We start from the raw sequence: 21,475 nt of genomic DNA, 5'->3' as shown, positions 1-21,475 counted from the left end.
TGTTTTGAAAGGGTGGCTTTGGGAAAGAGTAAGTGTGCAGAGGCTACAGGGACTGTAATTCAGCTCCTATCTAGCACTGTGCTGCAGCTGGGAGCACTGGGGAAACACTCTTGTTTCTTGGTGTAACCTCCTATGGTTTTTTCTCTCCCTCAGCTCTCCAAAGTCAGTGTTTCTCAGTCATATCTCAATAAAACATTTGGTAAGGTCAGGAAGGTGGGTAAATTTTGGGCTTAGGGTGTGCTTGCACCAGTGACTGGGACTCAGGAAGGTGTGCTCAAGGTAGGCTTTAAACTATCTGGCACAAGTATGAGTAGCAGCAGGATGTCTGTGTGGAAATGAGTCCACAGTGCTAGGTGGATTCTTGGGTACCATGCTGAGATTCTCATTTCTCCACTTTGTAGGGTACTTCTGACATTCCTATCACTATTCAGTGAATCCCTTTACAAAGTCCATTAGTTCCCTTGTAAAGCAAAACAAAACCCAGATTCCTGACCATTTTGCTTGAGGTTTTCGTATAAAGAAACAAAGCCTTCAGGTAGAAGAGTGTAGATGTAGGAAACACCATATTGAAATGGGATGGGGAAGTAGAAATGAGAGCATAATGGGAAATGTCTATGGCTTCAGTAAGATGAATGTGTCATCCAATGATAGGACAAGGGGCAACGGGTACAAGCTGGAATATAAGAAGTTCCAAAGAAATATAAGGAAGAATTTCTTCACTGTGAGGGTGATGGAGCACTAGCACGGGCTACCCAGATGGGTTGTTGAGTCTCCTTCTCTGGGGACATTTAAAACCCACCTGGATGAGTTCCTGTGTGACCTACTCTAGGTGGCCTACTCTGGCAGGGGAGTTGGATGGATAATCTTTTGAGGTCCCTTACAGCCCTTGAGATTCTGTGGTAGCCCTGCATGCTGTCCTGCCATGGAAGATGCAGCTTTTTATCCTCCTGTCTCACCTTTCCCTGGCACTTGTTGGCTGCTCTCCAAAATACATTTCTTTGTGTCTCAGCCCCACAAGGCCTCAAAGGCAAAGTGACTTGGTGTACTTTAGTTGCCCGTGTATATTTTTCACAGCCCACAGCTGTGTGCTGAACCTGCTTTTATTCTCAGTAAGCTGTACTTGTGATGCCTCCTCGCTGCACCTTGGTGAGCCTGGCAAGCCTTTCTGCATCTCCATCTCCCTCAATGTCTTATTTCCAGACAGGAAGATTTCTGCTGGGAGTTACCATCCCCAGTTTAATTCATTACAGAGATCGAGTTCATGCTTTGCCTGCTTCATGCTGCAAACAACACAAGTTTGCTTCTGTTTTGGGATCCTGTTGCTGCTGAAACACAACTTGGATTGCCAAGGGACAGCTCTTTATTACTGAAACACTGACATGAGTTATCCCTGTCTTTGCATCTTGATTCTTGTGCATTTTGCATGACTGACTGAGCATGTCTGTGCCACAGTCTCTCCACAGATGTAGTGGTACCTGCTGCTGCTCCTTCCCTTTGCTCTGCTAGAAAACTGCACTATTGGTCCTGGGCCTTACTAGTGACAACATGCTGTCACAAAATGTCAGATCTAATACTCCCCTCCATCCCAATTCTTTCTTCAGTCCCTGGAAAGTTCATTTGACAGGGCAAAGCAGGATTTTGAAAAGAATGGTTTTGCAGCCCAGCCTGGCTTGCTGCTTTTTTTGTTCTTCTTTTTCCCTTTCTTTTGGGGAGCAAGGAGAGTGGGGGATAGAACAGAAAAGCTGAAAATGATTAGCTGTTTTCAAAATGAAATGTAATTGTGCTTTAAAAAGGCCCAAACTGAAGTATTTCTGAGTTATCACAAACAAAATATTTGAATTGTCCCAAAGCAAGGTCATCTTGGTTTGTAACTTACAGCTCTTGACTTACTTCTAAGAATTGCCATAATTTGGAAAGAATTAAAACCAAGTAATTCTAAGATTAAAAACAAATTTCATAAAAGAGAAACCTTTCTCATCCTACTTTTCACTAGTCTGTGTAGGACTAACTACACTGGGGACATCCCCTGTTCCTCCTTGAACTGTTGGGTGCAGGACCAAGCACAGACCCTTGGAAGAGGCTCAGCCAGCCCTGCAGAGCAAGAAGCATTTGTTTTCTAGAGGAGCATTGGATGTTTCCCCATCCTTCTCTTGGAGAAGATGTTTGTTACTGAAAGTACTGCTCTGAGCAATAGAAATAAATTTTAAGCTGAGAATGAAAGGGAAGAAGCTGCAGTATCCCATGCTGATCATCAATTACATTGCAACAGACTGATGGAGCCAGGATGAGACCTCAGATCTTTTTTTTCTCCTGCTATTAATACCTTCTGACTCCATCAAATCAAGCTGATCAAAAAATTAGAGGGAAATGTGGGAAAAGACCTAGCAAGTGCTGTTAAAGCCATCTGCAAGTTTAGCACATCTTTATCCTTAGCAGCAACCCCAGGACCCAGGAAAAGGACTTTTACCACATCTATTTCTCTGTTAAGCAACAGTTTTGTGGTTGTATGAATAGGTGGATGATATGCAGAAAGTCCTGGTAGCAGAGATGACTAGAAATCATGCAGATTTTCTCAACAGGGGGAGGATGTCTTGAGCTAATTCTACCTTGACTCATTTGCCCTTGAGCCCTCAATTCCACATAAATGTTTATCCACAGACACTATCCCAATTTCCTAATAACCTAATTCTTGTGCCCAGTGGTGTGCTGCCTTGAGCATGGTCCAACTCTGTACAGGCCCTAGACTATCCATTGTGACAGCCCCTGCCTTGGGTTTTTCCAAAACCTGCTTATTTGTGATAGAAAGTGTAAAATACTATTACTGCAATGGTAGGATTTTGTTGGGAGTCTTGGAAAAAGAAAAAAAGATAGTAAAAAGGGCATGGGGTGAATCAGTTGTCTGCTTGATTTAGGACAAAGTATAGACAAAGTTAAAACCCCAATTAACATAAGGGTTCCTTAAGCTACCCGAGAGGTGAATAATAATTTAATCTCTTATTGTAAGATCTTAGATGCCTGTTTCCTTGCTCCCTGGATGCTCTCTCTATCCCACATTGCCCTCTAGTGAGGACATTGCAGATCGTGTAATGCCTTCCAGCAGCCAGGATGTGAAATGTGGTGTTTTAATAGATGAGGACAGGGCTTGTTTCTGAAGCAGAGGTTTGCCGAGCGATGCCAATAGCGTGAGGACGGGCAGCATTCACCTCTCGCAGGTGCCAGTGTGTGTATCTGCACTGCCTGCAGCTCTCTGAATGTTTGCTTTTTGTTGGAGCCAACTGCTGATGGATCACTAGGCACAGGGCTCTACTCTTTTCTGCTTTAGAAAAAGGGAGGAATATAGGCTGTTTCATGCCTGTGGAAACCCATTGCAGCCTAGAGTGCTTTGTTGCCCACAGCAACCTTCCCTCAGGGGTCATTCCTGTGGATGTGAACCCTCAGGCAGCCCTGGAGGAGCAGATTTCTCTGGGTGCTGAGTACCAACGTCTGAGGATCTGGGACTGGGAAAGAAGAGGTGCTGAGGTCTGCCTGGATTTTTCTTCCCCTCACTCTTTCTAGATTAGGGAGGTAAGAATAAAGCAATGTCCAGAGTCCTGCTCAAATCCAAGGGCTCCTCATTGGAAACGTGGGCTTTGTTTGTGGCTGCCCCAGGCACTGCTCCAACTTACATGAGGCCCAATGTGCCTTTACATGCTTAGCCATAATTACATAGAAATTCATAATTCATCTTCAGTCAGCAAGGTTTAACCTGGTCTTTAATTGCCAGATTGTTCATCAGAGTGGCCCTTCCTCTGCTACATGCTGTTTGAACTCTTTGACTAAAAAATGTAACAGTTCTGGAAGAGTTTCTTGTAAAACCTGTGATTTCCTGCATGCAAACAGCCAAAGGGTGCATGTGGCAGATCCATGGGTGATGACAGCACGCTGCTGTCAGTGCCATCCTCACAGGGGCTGTGAGACCCCCAGAAACACAGCGGTGATTGTGTTTGGGGAGCCCGAGTGGTGTGCAGTCACCCAGCCCGCTTCACATAGCGCTTGTGGGATGAATGATAAACACTGGTGCCATCTAGTGACCAAAGAAAAGGTGATGTATTTTATAAAATGCTGTGGGGAATGTTATAGTCCCAGCTGGGGCAGGCTGTGGAGCTGGCTTTTCACTGCTCTCATGACCTGTCACCTCCTTCATTTCACAGCCCATGAAGTGTTTCTGCAGGTAACCAGAAGCTGGGAACTGCCCCATGAGGGTTTATAGGTCCCCAGGGGAGCAAGACACAGGCTTCCTAAGCAGCTCTGTTGATTGAGAAGCACAAATTCCCCAACTTACTGCTGGATTGTGGAGCACAAACTCAGTGTCCAGGGACAAGGTGACTGTGAAAGGAACATGGCTTGCTCCACTACTGGCATGGACATCATGGGCAGAGATGCTGGGGACTAATTCAGGCTGGCAGTGTGGGCTGTGATGTGGTGCTGTTGCTGCAGCTTTGAGCTTAGCTGAGAGGGGACAAGAGGTGGCAGTTTCTGACTTGACAGCAGTGGCTCGTTACTGCAGCTCATATGACCTGACAGTTTTTGTTCCTTACACACCACCTTTATTTCTCCCTCTTGCTTCTGTAGGTGATAGCCATGAAGGCATTAACGTGCTGGGTTTCTTGTTTATGAATCCAGCCAAATCACAGTGCCACAAACCTGGAGGAATTAGTTTGCACTCTGCATTTTAAAAATGAAGGTGAGGTTATTTCTGACCCCACCAGCTCATCTGGCTTGGCTCAGCTGTCATCAGCAGGTGTGGTTTGACTTGCACAGAACTGGTGGTCTCCTTGGAATATTTTGCAGTTCTGCTCATTTCTCCAACTCCTGAGAAATGCTTAGAAAGAGAACTTGGGAATTAAAAGTTTCCAGTTAAGGAACTTGTGGGCTGAGATAGCTGCAATGAAGCACATTATGAATGCACCAAGATGCCAGGCAGCACCCCCAGAGAGATGTGGAGAGAGATGTGTGATATGCTTTGCTGTCGAAGGAGAGCAAGCAAAGCACCCAGATACCAGCAAGCTCCTTCATGGGACATTGCTGAAGTGCAGCAACACCAAAGCTGGTGCCAGGACATATCCCTGGCTGAAGGTCCCAAATAGCTGCACATGGCTCCATCAGCCACGCTCTGCCCCAGAGCAAGTGAGCAGTTGCCGCTTTGCTCCATGGTGCTTAGACCTGCCTGTGCTTCCCTTTCAGAACCTCTTACAAGGATCCTTAGGGACTTTTTGTTGTTTTCCTATCCCAAATGTGAAGGTCCCAAGTATGTTCCTATTGTCTAATTTACAGATGTTTTGTGTTATCTTTTCTGCTTTTCATTCTGGATTATCCTTGTGTCCCCCAGCCTTTCTGCCCTGGATAATTGAGAGTTGGCGATGTGCCTATAGAGTTCCTGTTTCAGGGCCAAAATGGGAGTGAGAATAAATGCTTCTGAATATTGTGTTGAAGCAAATAAGAAATTCACTTATAATAGCTCTTTGCTAGCATTACACTGGCAATTTCAGGCAGGTTTTGCAGGAGAAGTGAGCACTTGTGAGTGGCCAGGAGAGCTGTGCACCTTGGGGAATATGGGGAGAAGGGCTTCACAGATTTGGAAGAATGCTCTGCTACAGCTGTCTGTAGCAATGCTGGATTCATAGATTTGCTGGCCTTGAATTCTGCAAATATCCCCTGACTACTAGAAGTTTAGCTGGAGGTGGCAAAGGTAAAGATCTCCCTGTGGAGAGAAAACAGGTCTACTTTACCTTGTGATTTTGAGTAAGGTATCTTTTAGAGCAGCCAGCCAACCAAAACACAGTATACATCCACACCGGCTTCTCAGCTCAATAGAAATCCTTCAGCAGTATCACAGCTCCATCTGTTCTTTTTCCTGAAGAGATGTGGAAAAGCAAAAACCATTTTGGGTACTCTTTTGCCTGAAGCATTTGACACAGAGACATATCCCTATCTGTTTTGCATCAGTAGGAATAGCATCTTGCAAGAGACAAGCAGAATTTGGAATGAATAACCTGAGCCTAGTACTAATTTTCTCTTTTCTCTCTCCTTCAAGGGATCCTGTTTACGATGCTGGTATTTGGACCAGCCTGTGGATTTATCTTGGGCTCCTTCTGTACCAAAATCTATGTGGATGCTGTCTTCATTGACACAAGTAAGGAGAACTGGCTTTGGTTTCAAGTAAAGTATGTTAATGTTGTATCAGCAGGACAAAAATATTGATGCTCACAAACTGGCATCTGCTTAACATTCCATCTTGAGTGGCTTTTGCATGTATGGGTGTCACTTTTAGAGGGGTTTTAAGCTGGGATTCAGCTGTTCCTTTGTATGGGCTTTTCTACTGTGAGATGAGTTTCAGCCCAGCTCGTAGAGGACACCCTGAAGTATTGTTGTGACCGGACACACCAGCTAGCCATGGACATAGTCTTGTCAGGGTCACTGTGTCCAGAGCACAGGGTACAATCTGCAGAGCTGCCATCCCTGGGACCTGGGAGGACAGTCCAGGCTGTCTGATGGAGGCACACCAGTGAGATCCATGCCTGGCACCTTACATGAATGAGCCTGTCTGGCTGGACAGATTCAGTCCCCCAGCATTACTGCTTTTTTATCAAGCAATGGTAGTTATTGCACACCTTGACTGTGCACTCGGGTTAAAGCAAATCGTTTGCAGATTGTCTTTTTCTTCGTTAAGAAAAAACCTCGTTGCTACCTGCACTTTGTGCTCTTTGCCATTAGAGGGCAATGTGTAATAGGCTGTTTGCTTGTGCTCCCCGAGCCCTTCAGCTGTAGACTGCCAACCTGATGCTTCAGTCTCTTCTCTCAGTTGTTTCAGATGCTTTTTCTACAGTTCTCGGCTTCATCTGGTCCCACAGGCTCTTTCCCTGCCGCGGGGGTGTTGTCCCCTTTGAGAATGTATTCTAGTTCTATGAAGTTGCAAATACATCTTCACAGGATGTGTTTGGATGGAGTTTAACCTTGCAGGACTCAGAAGAGGGCAGTGCAAATCTGGGACAGTGCTACTGCCCTTTCTTGCTCTTGCATGCAGAAGGTAGATGAAGAAATCTAAATTATATTAAATGAGCAGGAAAACTGTCTTGGTTTTGATGGCTGAGACTTTTAGCAGTGGCTTGGGCAAACACTACATGGCCCCATTTCATTCTTTGGCTTTAACAAAGGTGTGCCAAAGACTCACCTGCTCCTATAGGCAGAGGAGCTTGTTTGAACCCTGTTACATATTTGACATTTAACTTTCTCCAAAATGTGAATGTAGGTGAAGCTGTGGAACTCCTCACTGTAGGGGGTTAGAAGTCTACAAATGGATTCAGAAAGAATTGGATGAGTTTCTAGAAGAAATAACGAACGTGACACCAGATCTAGTTTAGACAGCCCTTGAGCTACAAATCACAAGAATAACGTTAAGTATATGTTGGCTTTATTCTTGTGGGCTTTCTGGGCATCTGCAGCTGGTTACCATCACAGGCACGATGCTGGCCTAGCTAAAAAGTTACTTTGATGTGGCCATTTGTAGCATAAGATATTGCTCCATATTTACAGCTCAGAAAGCCCCAGACAAATACAGAGCTGTGCAGGACAAGAGTGGAGCACTATTACTGAGAAGCCTGGAGGGGCTGTGGCTCAGCAGGTCACAAGGAGGATATACTGCTGTCCAACTGCATGTCCAGCTGCCTTTGGCCATGGGCCATCACTGTCATGCAAAGGCTGGGGCACAAACAGCCTCTGTGAGGTTTTTTTCTAGGAAAGAGTTTCCATGTTGCATCTAGCTCTGCCTTGCAACTCAGAGGAGACCGAGCTCCAGAGGGTTCTATCCTGGTCCCTGTTTCAGGCAGGAGGTATGGGGTGCCAGGGCATGCTGCTCTGCTGCCCTCTATTCAGGACCTATTTTAGGAAGGGGATATGAAGAAGACCTTGGTTTACATGGCTCTTCACATGGCTGTGTTCCCAAGAACACGAAAACAAGGCACTTCAGGCAGAAGGAAATAACAGCAGAAGAATCCAGTTCCTCCAAAGCACTCTTTTTCAGATTTTATATATATATATATATTTGAGAGCTACGTTGTTTTTTTTCCCTAAGGAGAAAAGAGTTTGCTTCCATCTCTGCCTGAGAGACAACTTGATTGCCTCACTTGAGACAGATTTTTCAGAGTGGCGGTAAGCAGACAGACGTGGTGAACAGAGGAGCTTGTTATTCCAGCCCTGGGGACCTGGGTCTACCCCTGGGAGCCAGCTCCAGCACTAAGCACCCTGCGAGGTGGCTGTTTGGAACACAACTTCTTCTCCTCTGCTGCTTTTTTTTCTCCTCCAAATTGACTCCGGAGTTGTCTTTTCTGTTATCTCTACTGAGTCATGGCCTACAGCATGTTCTTGCCTTTCACTTTGCTTTTCTTTAGTTTCTGGTGATTTCTCTGCCTTTCTGACTCCATTTGATCCAGTGAGTGTCTTTCCTTTCCAATATTCAGGACTGTTTCACCCTACACACAGTCACAAGTACCCTTAAAGCCCAAACACCCATCTCTCCTATGCTGAAAATGGCTGTGAATTCAAAGCAGGGACAGCATTGACCTCCTGGATAAAAAAGGGTAAGCTGGGATGGAGGTGTAGTGTCCTTGTCTGTGCTGATTCACCTCCATGCAGGTCTTTTCTGCCAGAAGGTATGTCAGCTGTGTGTGCACATTTGATACATGGGGACAGTGGTGTCCAAAACCTCATTGCCAGCACAGGGGACACTGACTGGTATATGGCAGCTTTCTAGAGCTGTCAGAGGCAAAGACACTGGAGAATAGCTCTGCTTACAGGGTGTTGCAGAAGCTGGGTATACCATCTAGATAGACAAAGTGACAAGTTGCTTGTCTGAAGAATCTTTTGGATGTGGAGATCATTATCATAGAATCATTTTGGTTTGAAAAGACCTTTAAGATCATTGAGTCCAACCTCTCCCCTCACACTGCAAAGCCCATCACAAACACATGTTCTCAGCACCTCAGCTATGTGTCTTTTAAATACCTCCAGGGATGGAGACTCTACCACCTCCCTGGGCAGCCTGGGACAGTGTCTGACAACCATCTCACAGAAAAAGTTCTTCCTAATCTCCAGTCTAAGCCTCACTTGGCACAACCTGAGGCCATTTCCTCTTGTCCTGTCACTCATTACTGGGGAAAAGAGACCGACTCTTTTTGTAGAGAGTGCTTATGTCTCCCCTCAGCCTCCTCTTCTCCAGACTAAACACCCCCAGTTCCCTCAGCTGGTTCTCATCAGACTTGTGCCCCAGACCCTTCCCTGGCTCTGTTGCCCATCTCCAGCACCTCAATGTCCTTCTTGTAGTGAGAGGCTCAAAACTGAACACAACATTTGAGGTGTGACATCACCAGTGCCCAGCACAGGGTGACAATCACTGCCCTGGTCCTGCTGGCCACACTATTTCTGACACAAACCAGAATGCCATTGGCCTTCTTGGCCACCTGGGCACACTGCTGGCTCATGTTCAGCTGCTGTTGGTTAACACCTTCAGGTCTTTTTCCACCAGGCAGCTTTCCAGCCACATGTCCCCAAAGGCACCAGTTTCTCACAGGGTGTGGCTATGACATGCACTGTGGGTCCCACCTTGCACCTGGGAGCCCTTCATCAGCCAACAAAATCCCCAGCAACCCTCTTCCAGCCCGCAGGACACAACCAACCCACTGACAGATGTGTGTGTTTGTGTGTGTGTGCCCTGGCAGGTAAGCTGGACATCACCCCGGACGACCCTCGGTGGATCGGTGCGTGGTGGGGAGGTTTCCTGCTATGCGGTGCCTTACTGTTCTTCTCGTCGCTGCCCATGTTCGGGTTCCCGCAGTCGCTGCCACCGCGGGCGGAGCAGGCCGGGGAGAGCGAGCAGGCCATGCTTCCCGAGAGGGACTACGAGAGGGCCAAGCCCAGCAACGGCGTCCTGCGGCACGCGCTGGACGGGGACAGCGCCACCACCACCTGCTTCCAGCAGCTGCGAGGTGAGACGCTTGCCACGTTTGCAGTGAGAGACAGCAACGGGTTAACAGCTGGTCGGATTGATAATTGGTCTCTACTTTGAGCAGTCTACTCCTACTATCCCCCTAAAACCCCCCATAAAAGCTCAGTATCATAGAATCATAGAATGGGTGGCATTGGAAAGGGCCTTTAGAGATCATCTCGGCCAACCCCCCTGCAGAAGCAGGTTCACCTAGATCAGGTCGCATAGGAATATGTCCAGGTGGGTCTTGAAGACCTCCAAGGAAGGAGCCTCCACACCCTCCCTGGGCAGCCTGGGCCACTGCTCTGTCATCCTCACAGTGAAATAGTTTTTTCTTACCTTTAAATGTAACTTTCTGTGTTCCAGCTTTATCCCATTACCCTTTGTCCTGTTGCTAGCTACAACACAAAAAAGTGCTGGCCCAACCTCCTGACACCCACCATTTATATACTTATAAATATTAGTGAGATCCCCCCTCAGTCTCCTTTCTCTAGACTAAACAGCCCCAGTTCCTGCAGCCTCTCCTCATAAGATGCTCCAGTCCTTAAAAGGAAGATGGTCCAGTCTGTCCAGATGTATCCAGATGTATTCCAGTCCCTAGCTTCTCATTATCTCTGGCATTGTCCTCATTTTAAAGAGAGGCTTTGTTCCACTTCAAAGGTTTGGGTTTTTTTAAACTACAAAGCTTCAGATATGCAGGATAGTCCTTTAGAGGTGATAAAAAAATGAAGGGGAACAGAGTTGCCAAAGCAATTTGTGAACTTCAGTCTACTGTCCTGCTTGCTCTCTGTCTCCCAAAATGGAGAGCAAGCCAGTAAGGGCAGTGAAAAGAAATGTGGAGCTCCTGGCATCGGCACTGCAGCTTTAGTGCAATCAACAATACAAAGCAGTGATACTGGGCACCAAAGCAGCTCTCAAACTGGGATGGGGAAGAGGTAGCTACCAGACCAGAAAAGTGACAGGGCAGAAGGTAGCGAATCAGAGAGGAAAACCCCATGTCATGTCCTGCAGTTATGGAAATGGACCTCGCTCTAACTAAGGTCAGTTAAGGATCCAGCATTTTGTGTAGGCAGATATCTTTTCTGAAGGCTGCACTGGAAAATCCTTCCTCTGAGAGGGTGGTTCCGTAGCAGTTGTGGTTGCTTCCCACTCTCTGTCACTGTGGCAGAGCAAGTTTCATTACTGCCTAATGCATTTTAATAAATGAGGACAAAATCACTTATTCCTTGTGCAGTTACCTTAATTGGGAATTGAATGAGGTGTGGGAGGGAATGCAAAGGAGACTTTGTGGGGAAAAAAAAAAGTGGTTTCTTAAATATAAAGTGCCTTGAGTAGTTGATGTGGTTGTTCATTAAGGGAGGGTCAAAGATAAGAAACTTGGACGTGATGAGAAAATTCAAAAGAAAGGTAAAGGGACAAATTGTTTAAAAGTTGTGAGTAAAATTAATTTCTTCGTCCTTGGTGCAAGGATTTTCTCAGGTTTGAGAAATGGACTTGTCCCATGCTACATCCATGTGGATAACTCTGTGGCTTTTGGCCCCTGGCTTTTTAGAATGGGCACTGGAAATTTTTGCAGGTAAAATACAGGAATATGAGGTATATAGAAGAATCGTGTAGAGGAATAATACAGGGGAATGAAAGAGTTTGACATGTCCCTGCTGCACAGAGGGACAGCACTTTTGCCCAAGGATGGTGCTGAGCAAGCCGAGTTTCTTGCCCTCAAGAAGGCCATGGGGAGGTTGCTGGTGCATCTATTGCTCACTCAAGTAAAGAATTTAAACTGGCACACTCATAAGCTTCAAAGTATTGATTACATCAGAAGGCACCACAGTCTCCCACGTTAGTCTTCTCATTACAGGTAACCCCATTTCAAATCAGTCAGTGTTCCAGAAGTGTCTTTGTAGATGGACTTTGAAATACAATTTACATCACATCAAATAAGACAAGGAATGACCTTTTTAGTTATGCCTTTGAGGCTGTCACAGACAACATGGTGTTGGGAGCTGACATCTCCTTTCAAGTCCCTCACCACTATTGTCACAGCTGGAACGTGGTCAAGAGTCGTGTTTGCTCGAGTGCTGGCCCAGAGGAGATGTTCAGGCACGTGCTGTGAGGGAAGGCAAACCTGCCTCCCTCAGTCCTGACCAGCACTGTTGAAGGTGGTGGCTTGAATCTTACTGTGTGTATACATCATTTTGTCAGCAGATGAAATATATATATGCATTCCTGTGTGACAGCACCTAGTGTCCTTAATGTTGTTTGCTGATTATACAAAGTTTCCTTTGCTTTGTATCCTTTCCTTTGGGGAAGGTTAGAAGTGTTTTAGCCTTTTTTCTAGGACAAGAAAAGGAAGAAGTGATAATTATATACAGAGATTTAAGAGATATACACGTGTGCATAGTCATGGCTTCTGTTCTGTCGTGGAGTGGGAGGTTTGCATGTGTTTGAGAAGCTGAACAGCAGAGGATGTACCTGTGCATGGAGCTGCAGGTGGAAACACCCATCGAGGTTTGAGTGGCCATAACACTGACTCCTTTGTAGCAACTGTTGTCTCTGCAGCTCAATCATGGACAAGTGTGTGCCAGGCAGAAGTGCATGTCCACGTGGAAGCACAGCATTGTCCATCTCTTGTGCATGCTGTGGGGAGTTGTTCCTCTGAACTGATCACGAAAACACACTGTGTATCAATGGTGCATGCTCAGAGGCTGAACTGAGTCTTCTTTTTGCTTATTGAATGGGTTTGGTTCTCTCTTTTGTTTTATTCAAGCATTGGAGAGAGTGCTGCAAGTTGAGTGGAGTGGCAGGAGAGGAAGCACGGTGGTTTTAGCTGGAGACGTGCTCACAGCTGGGTCATGGCCGACAGCTACTGACATGGCATGGCTGGCATGTGGGAGGATGCTTGAGGCACTGCAAGATATACTGACAGACTGAAGATGCAGGGCTGGATGAAATTCCTTGACTTTCTCTAGCCTTAGCACGCAGAAGAGCTAGGACTAGTACGAAAAAAACTTGCTCAAAGTGTTGGAAAGTCTTTACATCTCTATCAAGGCCTAAACTGGAGGGAGGGCCCAGCTTTTGGGAAGCCACGGTGCCTCTTCCTGTGGAGTATTTTCATGCCAGGAAAAGAGGCGTCCTTAAGAGGAGCTTCCAACTTGAAATGAAGACTGTGCCTTTGAACAGCACGAGGTGAAGAGGCAATTAAAGGCGGCAGAGGCAGTGGGCAGCTGCCACGACAGCTCTGCAGGGGTGCACGAGGGCTCAGGAAACAAAGCTTTGGGACAGTCCTGGGAGGTGCTTACTGTTGCTAAACTGGCATGTGAACACTGCACTGCCTTACCTGATTAGTATTTCAGTTAAGCAATGCAAATCCATTTGGGAGCACAGGGAAGTGAAGGATTAATAGCAGGGAGAGGATGGATAAATGCTTCCATTGCTCTTTGCTCTCTGCTGGCAGCCTGGCAGCATTGTTCCAGCCCTGCGCTCTCCTTATGCTCTGTGAAAGCACTTCAGACGTGGGCTGCAGCACTCCTTGCTGTCCTGGGGGCCACAGCTTTGCTTTCCTACCTCTGGTCTGCCTTGGGGACCTCTACTATTCAGGGCTGAAGACGATGCTGGGTTGTGTCAGGGCACTTGTGCCCTCTGCTCGTGTCTGTCCAGCATCCGCCCTCTCACTCAGTGTTAACACGCTGCCTCTAACCCACCACCTGCTCCAGAACGTGCTTGGAAATATTGTGTTAAAATCATTGGGTTTTCTTCATACAGAGATGTCACTTCTACTGAACTGAGCGGTCAGCTCTGATGAAATTTGGTTTCAAAATGCTTCCTTGGCTTTATCTTCAACACCCCTGAAACATTCTGCTCCAAATGTGTTTTGTTTTGCAATGGTTTCAACTAGAAATTCATTACATTCTGCCTGTCTGTCTAGTGAGAGAGATTAAAAACCTGAAAAGGATTGAAATTGATACGGAATCCTTCAGGTTTGGAGAGAGAAGCTCATTCACGAGGAATTAAAAGAAAACTCACTGTGGAATTAAATGAGTTTCAAAACTGCAAATTCCCTGGATTTGGAAACATTTTGATTTCTGTCCAGCTTCATTTCAAACAGCATAGGAGAGCTGGGCTGTACAGCTGACAGCTGTCTTGTCTTCTGTTCAGTTCCTTCCTGCTCTGTTTACCAATCTGCTGAATACCTAGACAGGGAGCTGCTCTGAATCCCGCATTTCTCTCCCCAAAAGTGCTGTCTGGGAGCACACATGTAGCACTAGGCCAGAAGTTCCCAGCTGTGCAGGGGGGTCCCAGGCCATGGGGAGCCTGTAGAATTCAGTGGGAGATCATAGGATTGAGAAGGATTAATATCTAACATGAGAAGTTTTAAGCTCATGGCTCTAATGTGTGATAGTGACAACCTTTTGGAGAGGCCTCCATTTGTACCTTCATTCACAGCCAGAATGGTGAGGTTTTGGCCCAGATCTAAATGGTTACCAAGATCTTGATGCCTTTATGGATTTGGGGGTTTGGCTCCCTACCAGCATCTAAAATCTTAGGTAAGCAGATGACAGGTGATCATAAAAGGCTTCATGTAGGTCTTGTCAGTCTCTGAGTTTCCTGTAGTATGGATTGCATGAGAGTGTGGGCTTTGTTGGCAGGTTCTTCTTGGCTGTTTCAAAGCCAGCATCTTTGTTATCAGAAGCTTCAGTTAATTCGGGAAAGCCTCCAGCCTGCACACCTTGGGATAGAGGTGGAGCAGCAGCTGAGGTCAGGCAGACCCTGCCTATCTCTGAAGAGATACTGTGCCTTGTCATGACCTCCACAAAGAGGGTGAGAGAGGTTTAGGTCCCCTTCTGAAATCAAGCAAAGGTGGTTGCTGGAGGTGAGATGATAGACTATAAGGACCTGCTTTCCATGCATGAGAATGTTACTGTTCCTTCAAGCTTGTATCTGTCAAGAAGCCTTTTTGACATAGGTGTCATCCTTTTCCTTCATATCCTTTGGGATACTAATTTTTCCAGGGCCACGTGGACTTTGGCATATTAAACTCAGCTGAGAGATCTTCTGTGCCTCTTGCCTCTTTTATAGGAGTGGCCTCTTCCCAGGAGGCATTTTCTTCTTGCTGCCTGCATTATTTTCATCATCCCTTACTTCTCAAGCCAGGTGGAGATTTTGCCTTTTGTTTTCTATTCGGATCTGACTCTTGCTGCTATTAGAAAGTAGTATTTTGGCTCAGTGCTACATTTTGCCTTTCCCTCACTGCACTGTCCTAGGTGGATGAGGCTGTAAACCTCTCTCTAATTTATTACTTTGCTTTCTTTGTTCCTCGTCTTTACTGCAAATTGAAAACATGTCTCTGTAGGGTGCTGCAACTGGAAAAAGGGGCCTTGGTGATTGTAATGTTCCAAACAATTCATTTCAAGCACCAACGTGATGATTATAGTTTGTCGTTTCTGGAGAGCAGTTAAACCTCACGTAATGAGGTTGCCAATTAGCACCGGTACTCCCCAATGTTCAGTGACAAATCAAAGCTACTTGGTGCACATAAGTGTGTTTGCTTGTCGAGCCCATGGCCTGTCACCCACAACCAGCCCCACAGCAGGAAGACAGGGAGGATGCTTGGCGTCTTGGTGTGGGTGTTGCTTAGCGTGTTAGAAGGTGGGAAGTCAAGGGATTGGGAGGGGTGTTGGAGAGCATTGGGACATCCTCCTGAGCCCCTTCCAACCTACGCGTGGTCTTATAGCCAATGCTGCACATGGATGGTCTGATGAGTTGAGTTTTAAGGACTTCAGCAGTGAAAATCTTAGACTCACAGAATGGTAGGGGTTGGAAGGGACCTTTAGAGATCATCTAGTCCACTCCCCTGCCAAAGCAGGTCCACCTAGATCAGGTCACACAGGAACACATCCAGGTGGATCTTGAAGTCCTCCAAGGAAGGAAACTCCACACCCTCCCTGAGCAGCCTGTGCCAGTGATCTGAAAAGGGACTGAGGTTTCTTGTTCTGCTCAACCTACCATCTTCTGCAGGGGGCTTGGACTAGGCGATCTCTAAAGGTCCCTTCCAACCCCTACCATTCTATGGTTCTATGATCATTTCTGTAGCATACTGAGGTACATTGGGATAGGATATGAAATGAGCTGGTCCTTCTGAGCGTGAGAGGATGAGTCTTTCTGGCCACATCTAACAGAGCACATGGCTTCTCCAAGTAGGTTTTTGAAACTCTTTTGAATCCAGAAGACCTTACCCTTTTCTTATTTGGCAAATGGGCTTCAACCTCAGATTTATAGCTCCAAAGTGCTGCTCCAAAGTGTTCAGCTAACCTTTGGGCTAACAAGGTGCAGGGTAACATTTATCATAACTTTTGCTGGGATCAACTTCATGCTTTGCTGTTGTGTTCTCCAGGGCTTTACTGTCCCTCATCAGACCTTTCCCATTCCCCCTTCATAGCCAGCACCATATGCCAGGCAGCTGAAAGCACGTCACTCTAGTCTATTGAGGGATTTTTAAACCTCACTGCTGACTTTTAATCTTGTTCCCAGAGGTATTTCACCCCAAGAACTGAGACAGATAAGGCAGCAGCAGGTGTCAAATGATTCATCTTAATGGGTGGCAGTAGCAAGATGAAAGGAAATTCATTTCTATGGAGAGCCTCCTTTCATTTTGCTTAGAAAATGAAAGGGAGGGAGCTGGCTGTGGCTGAGGAGATGGTGGAGGCTGCCAGGCATTGCCTGTGTTGCCTCTGCACTCTTTGCACCGTGTTTCTTGTGTGACACCCTCCAGCTGATACAGAATCCTGCTGCAGTAGACAGCTGTCAAACATGCAGTGGAGGACAGGATCTGTCCCAGCAAGCTCACACCTGGACACACAGGGAGGAGAAGTGATGCCAGAGAGATCCCTCTCTTGAGAGATGCTGCAGTAGCTCTGCAAAATTGTTGCTGTCCATCCCTGAGGACAAAGGATGGGTTTTGGCCTTGGTAATATGTGATGGTTGGGTACCAGCCTTGACAGCTTCAGAAATAAATGTCCATGATCTGTAACTCCCTCCTGCAAAAGGCAGGCTGTCGCTGGTACTGTTTGGTGAATAAAGTTAGAAGCAGGCCTCGGTGTCTTTGCATGTGAATTGGTACAAAGCCACATCTCGAGGAATCCATTAATCTGGAACAAACTGAGCTCCAGAAACACAACAGGCATTAATACCTTAAATATGGCTTTTCAAGCTCAGTGCTGCCAAGTCCACCTTTGCATTTCCCTCCTTTTCCTGGCAAGGAGGAGAAATTCTGTAGGTGGCCACCAAAGAACTGGAGGAGGCAGCAGGTGGCTTCTGAGATCTATCCACATCTGAATCCCCCCACTCCTGTTCTTCCCTCTCATTATTTTTTTCTCTTTTTTTCCCCTTTTTTTACTAAGAAATACCATGCCTCCTGCATCTTCATTATGTTCAGCAAATCCTCAGGAAGAAAGAATTTTATCCAGTGTGAAAAACCATTTGTGACATAAAGAGACCAGAAACTGTGGAGTAGCCCCTTCCAAAAAGGTTACCTCAAACCTAATTATAACCTTTACCCCCCTTAAAAAAAACAGAAGCAAGGGAACCCAAGCAGAGCTTTGACAAAGAGCTGTGCATGCACTTGCTGAGGCCTTTGCAATTAGATTTTGCACCACAAAAAAAAAAAGCCTGAAGGGAAAACAGAAGCCAACACCAGAGAAACCTGTCATCTGGCAGATCCTGGTACACCGTAGGGGATGTGGGGGATGGATTTTCAAAATGCAAATAGGGGTCCATTGAGGCTTCAGCACATTTCAGCGAGGTAATTTTCAAACTTAATGATTTTCCCATTTAATTCAGGGAGAAATTAGTCATCAGGTATTGAGACAAAGCAAGGCTCTCTTCTGTACTGGGATGCTCTCCTCTTCAAGCTGTGTTATCTCAGCAATAATTAAAATGTTCGCTGGAGTAGAAAATGTGCTATCTGATTCATTAGCCAAATCTCCCTTTGTAAGGTAACTCCTGTTTGCTTATCAGAAACAGAGACAGGCTTGGAGAAGAGGACTCTGGGCACTAATGATTTGAGTGGGAGGAGCGAGGGATCATGAAGCTGAAGTAGGTGTTACACAATGAGTAGCTCAGCGTGTCCTCTTCCACCCTTGCAGCCACTGAGGCTGGTGGGCTGTGTGAGGAAGGCGTTGCTTGGCTGGGGAAGCTCAGGTTTGTGCTAACACACAGGCTAGTGTGCCTGTCCCAGGTGTGGGGTCCCTTACACCCATGGGTGGCCATGGCCCTGGGCTAAGCAGGAGGATTTCAGCTTGCACTCAGATGTTCTGCAAGAAGGTGTCTCTCAGCAAGTGAGCCAATGTTACATGGGAATTACAAAATGAAGCAAATCAGGGTAACTGGAGAAGGAAAGGCTGTATGTGAGCTGGGTTAGCTTGTGTCTGATAGCTTGCATGGATTGGTGTGGTGCTCAGTATGGTACTCATGACATCCATTGGCTGGCTCACTGTTATTCATGGGGAGCAAGCAGGAAAAGGAGATGAAGAAAGAGAATATTAGGCTTTGATTGACCTTCCTATGGGGAAAACAAAAGCAATATTGAAAAACATCCTTCAAAACTTCAATCTGTAAGATGGAGACACAATGACAGGTGACTTCTTTCTGTGCCCTTCTGTTATCTGAATCCTTAGATGACACTGTTCTGGTGTTTCACTTTGTTCTGATATTGCCACATTTCAAGCAGCTTGTCTGTGCAAAACACAAAACGACTTCTGATTTGAAGGGAGTTTGCCCTGCAGGAGAACAGCAGGGCACCTCCAGCACCTCGAGCAGAGTCTAAACAAAACCACTTCTCCCTCTTTCATCTCTTCCAGTGATCCCCAAAGTAACTAAGCACTTGCTGTCCAATCCTGTCTTCACCTGTATCATCCTGGCAGCCTGCATGGAGATCGCAGTGGTGGCTGGCTTTGCTGCCTTCCTGGGGAAGTACCTGGAGCAACAGTTCAACCTCACCACCTCATCTGCCAACCAGCTCCTGGGTGAGTAACTGCAGGGGCCACCATGTCTGCAACATCCAAAGGCATCTCAAAGTGTCCAGCATGACTGGTAGCCTCAACCAGTCTCATTAGTTAGGCTTCCTAAAAAGTGACTCACTCAACACATAGAAATGTGTCCTTGAGTCGGAAAGTTTGGCTCCAGCTGTGCATTAGCTGCAGAGCCCAGAGCAAACCTTCATATCCTCTCTCCTCAACTGCACTCTTCTATGCAGCCCACTGCCATCAATTCCCCTATAGCTGAGCCCATTGTGTGAAGAGTGGTGTGTTACAGCCAGAGTAGGAACGTTTGTGATGTCCCTGAAGTACAGCAGAAATCCCAACCAGACTGGGCCATTTGATTGCCCGAGGCTGCAGTTGCTCATCAAGCAAGAGGGCTGCCCATTGAACTGCTGGTGGTCTCATGGTTCAAGTATCTTAAGATATCTCCAGCCCATCTCCATTTGAATTTAGAAGCCTGGTTTCTCTTGCCAGTCTCTCCTTTCCCCTTGAACTGGAAATTATGGAATTGCAATCAGCAGATCAAATAGCCTTGCTTGTGCCTTGCTTGTGCAGCTTGTTTGTCTTTCAAATGCCCCTCTCTCTGACCATGCCATGCTGCCATAGTTTCCGTTACATACTTCTCAGCGTTCATTTGTTCCCTGTCAGGACACTGATGCACAGGCAGGATCTTTCTTCATTTATTTTCTCCTGCTGCTTATTCCCAAGCAGGCCTAGTGCTTTGGTTTTGACACTCATTCTCTCAGCAGCACCCAATTAAGATATCTGCAAGTTGATCTTGGATGATCTGCACCCACAGATTGCCAGATGGGCAGCTGACAGTGATCTGTCAGAAACTGCAACATCGTGAAATGGATGGATCTTAATATCAAAATCAGGATTTTGCAAGCTGCTCTGCTGACAGTGATTTCTTCTTCTGTTGAACTCATTGTTCTCTTCCGATTTTGGCTTGTTTTTTTTCCCAAAGAAGCAATCCTCTGCAGTCAATCTTGCCCCTTAAAAACAACAGGGGAACTCACTGGTGAGTTTTAATAGGATTTGCCAGAGGAGTGGAGGTCTCAAAGATGTAAGACTCTTCCATCATTCCCAAAAATTAAAGGCTTGGCCTTTAAAAACCCACTACACGTGCTGACCAGTCAGCACGTGAGTACAGCTAGACCGTCAGCAAAGAGGGGATCGATCCCTTGTGAGCCAGAGCACAGCCTGCTTCTGGCCTTGCAGCAGGGAGGGAGGCTTTGATACACCTGTGGTCCTCACAACAACTTTAAACAAAGCTGCTGCCAGATTTCCCACGTGGCATGTATGTCCAGAAATGCCAGGATTTGGATGTACTTCTAAGCTTAGCCCAGGTAGGTAAGGTCTGAAGTATAACAAGCAGGAAAGGGATAAAAGTGAACCCAGGTAAGCTTAGTGTGATAGTGCCCTTTCTGCGCCCCGAAAGCGAGTCACTTCTGGCAGTGATTTTACATCTAACAGTTTCAGAAGATTCTTCACATATTCAAATGTGACTATTGCCCAGACTCTGAAGATGAGACTGCTGTGAAGCATACGAAGCAGGGTTCATCCAGTGCCTCTAGACGCCTCAGAAAATTCTTGACTTATTTGTCTGCCAGCTATTGCAGGAAGCATTAGAGATGCTGCTGCTTAGGTTGGGGGGGCAGTCACAGCCATTTTGGCATCTCTCTCCACTATGAACAAGAATGGAAAGAAGATCCCAGTTCCTCTGTGTAAGGCAGCATACCCATTTGCATCTGTTTTGGGCAATCACAGCTTGATGCTACTCCAGCAGCTGGTCATTACGGAGTTTCTTCATGCCAACACACAGATCTCCCTGCTGGAAATTAAAGAGCTGGTTCACTGAGCCTCTCTCACACTTCTTGCTAACTGATTTTTCCTCATTGCAGGGATGACAGCGATCCCATGTGCGTGCCTGGGCATATTCCTGGGTGGCCTCTTGGTGAAGAAGCTCAGCCTGTCTGCTCTGGGAGCCATCAGAATGGCCATGTTGGTGAACCTGGTGTCAACAGCTTGCTACGTGTCTTTCCTGTTCCTGGGATGTGACACAGGACCTGTGGCAGGAGTTACTGTTCCCTATGGAAACAAGTAAGTCCCAAGGGAGTTTCAGGGTCTCACTCATCTGCACCAACGTAAAAGCCATGTTACTGTCCTCCACAGGCAGCCCTCAGGCAGCACTGGCCCTTAGACCACCATGTAGAGCAGGTATACAGAAGGAAATGTCATACAGGACATTTTTATCCCAAGTAATGAGTGATAGGACAGGAGGAAATGGCCTCAATTTGTTCCAGGGGAGGTTTAGATTAGATATTGCGAAGAACTTTTTCCCTGAGAGGGTTGTTAGACACTGGCACAGGCTGCCCAGGGAGGTGGTGGAGTCCCCATCCCTGGAGTTATGTAAAAGACA

The 21,475-nt window shown here is 46.5% G+C and overlaps 1 protein-coding gene across 1 annotated transcript in view; it reads left to right on the top strand.

Moving 5' to 3' along the window:
• SLCO3A1 (solute carrier organic anion transporter family member 3A1) overlaps nucleotides 1-21,475 on the top strand; it is a 143,102-nt gene that overhangs the window by 107,342 nt on the left and 14,285 nt on the right. The window contains exons 3-6 of the mRNA XM_061999966.1: nucleotides 6,074-6,172; nucleotides 9,753-10,019; nucleotides 18,874-19,038; nucleotides 20,958-21,156. Of these exons, the coding sequence (XP_061855950.1) occupies nucleotides 6,074-6,172; nucleotides 9,753-10,019; nucleotides 18,874-19,038; nucleotides 20,958-21,156 (730 nt within the window). The remainder of the gene's footprint in view (nucleotides 1-6,073; nucleotides 6,173-9,752; nucleotides 10,020-18,873; nucleotides 19,039-20,957; nucleotides 21,157-21,475) is intronic.

Source organism: Colius striatus, chromosome 7 (assembly GCF_028858725.1).
Source record: "Colius striatus isolate bColStr4 chromosome 7, bColStr4.1.hap1, whole genome shotgun sequence".
In the NCBI taxonomy this organism is placed as follows: Eukaryota; Metazoa; Chordata; class Aves; order Coliiformes; family Coliidae; genus Colius; species Colius striatus.
This window is presented reverse-complemented; position numbering and strand designations above follow the sequence as displayed.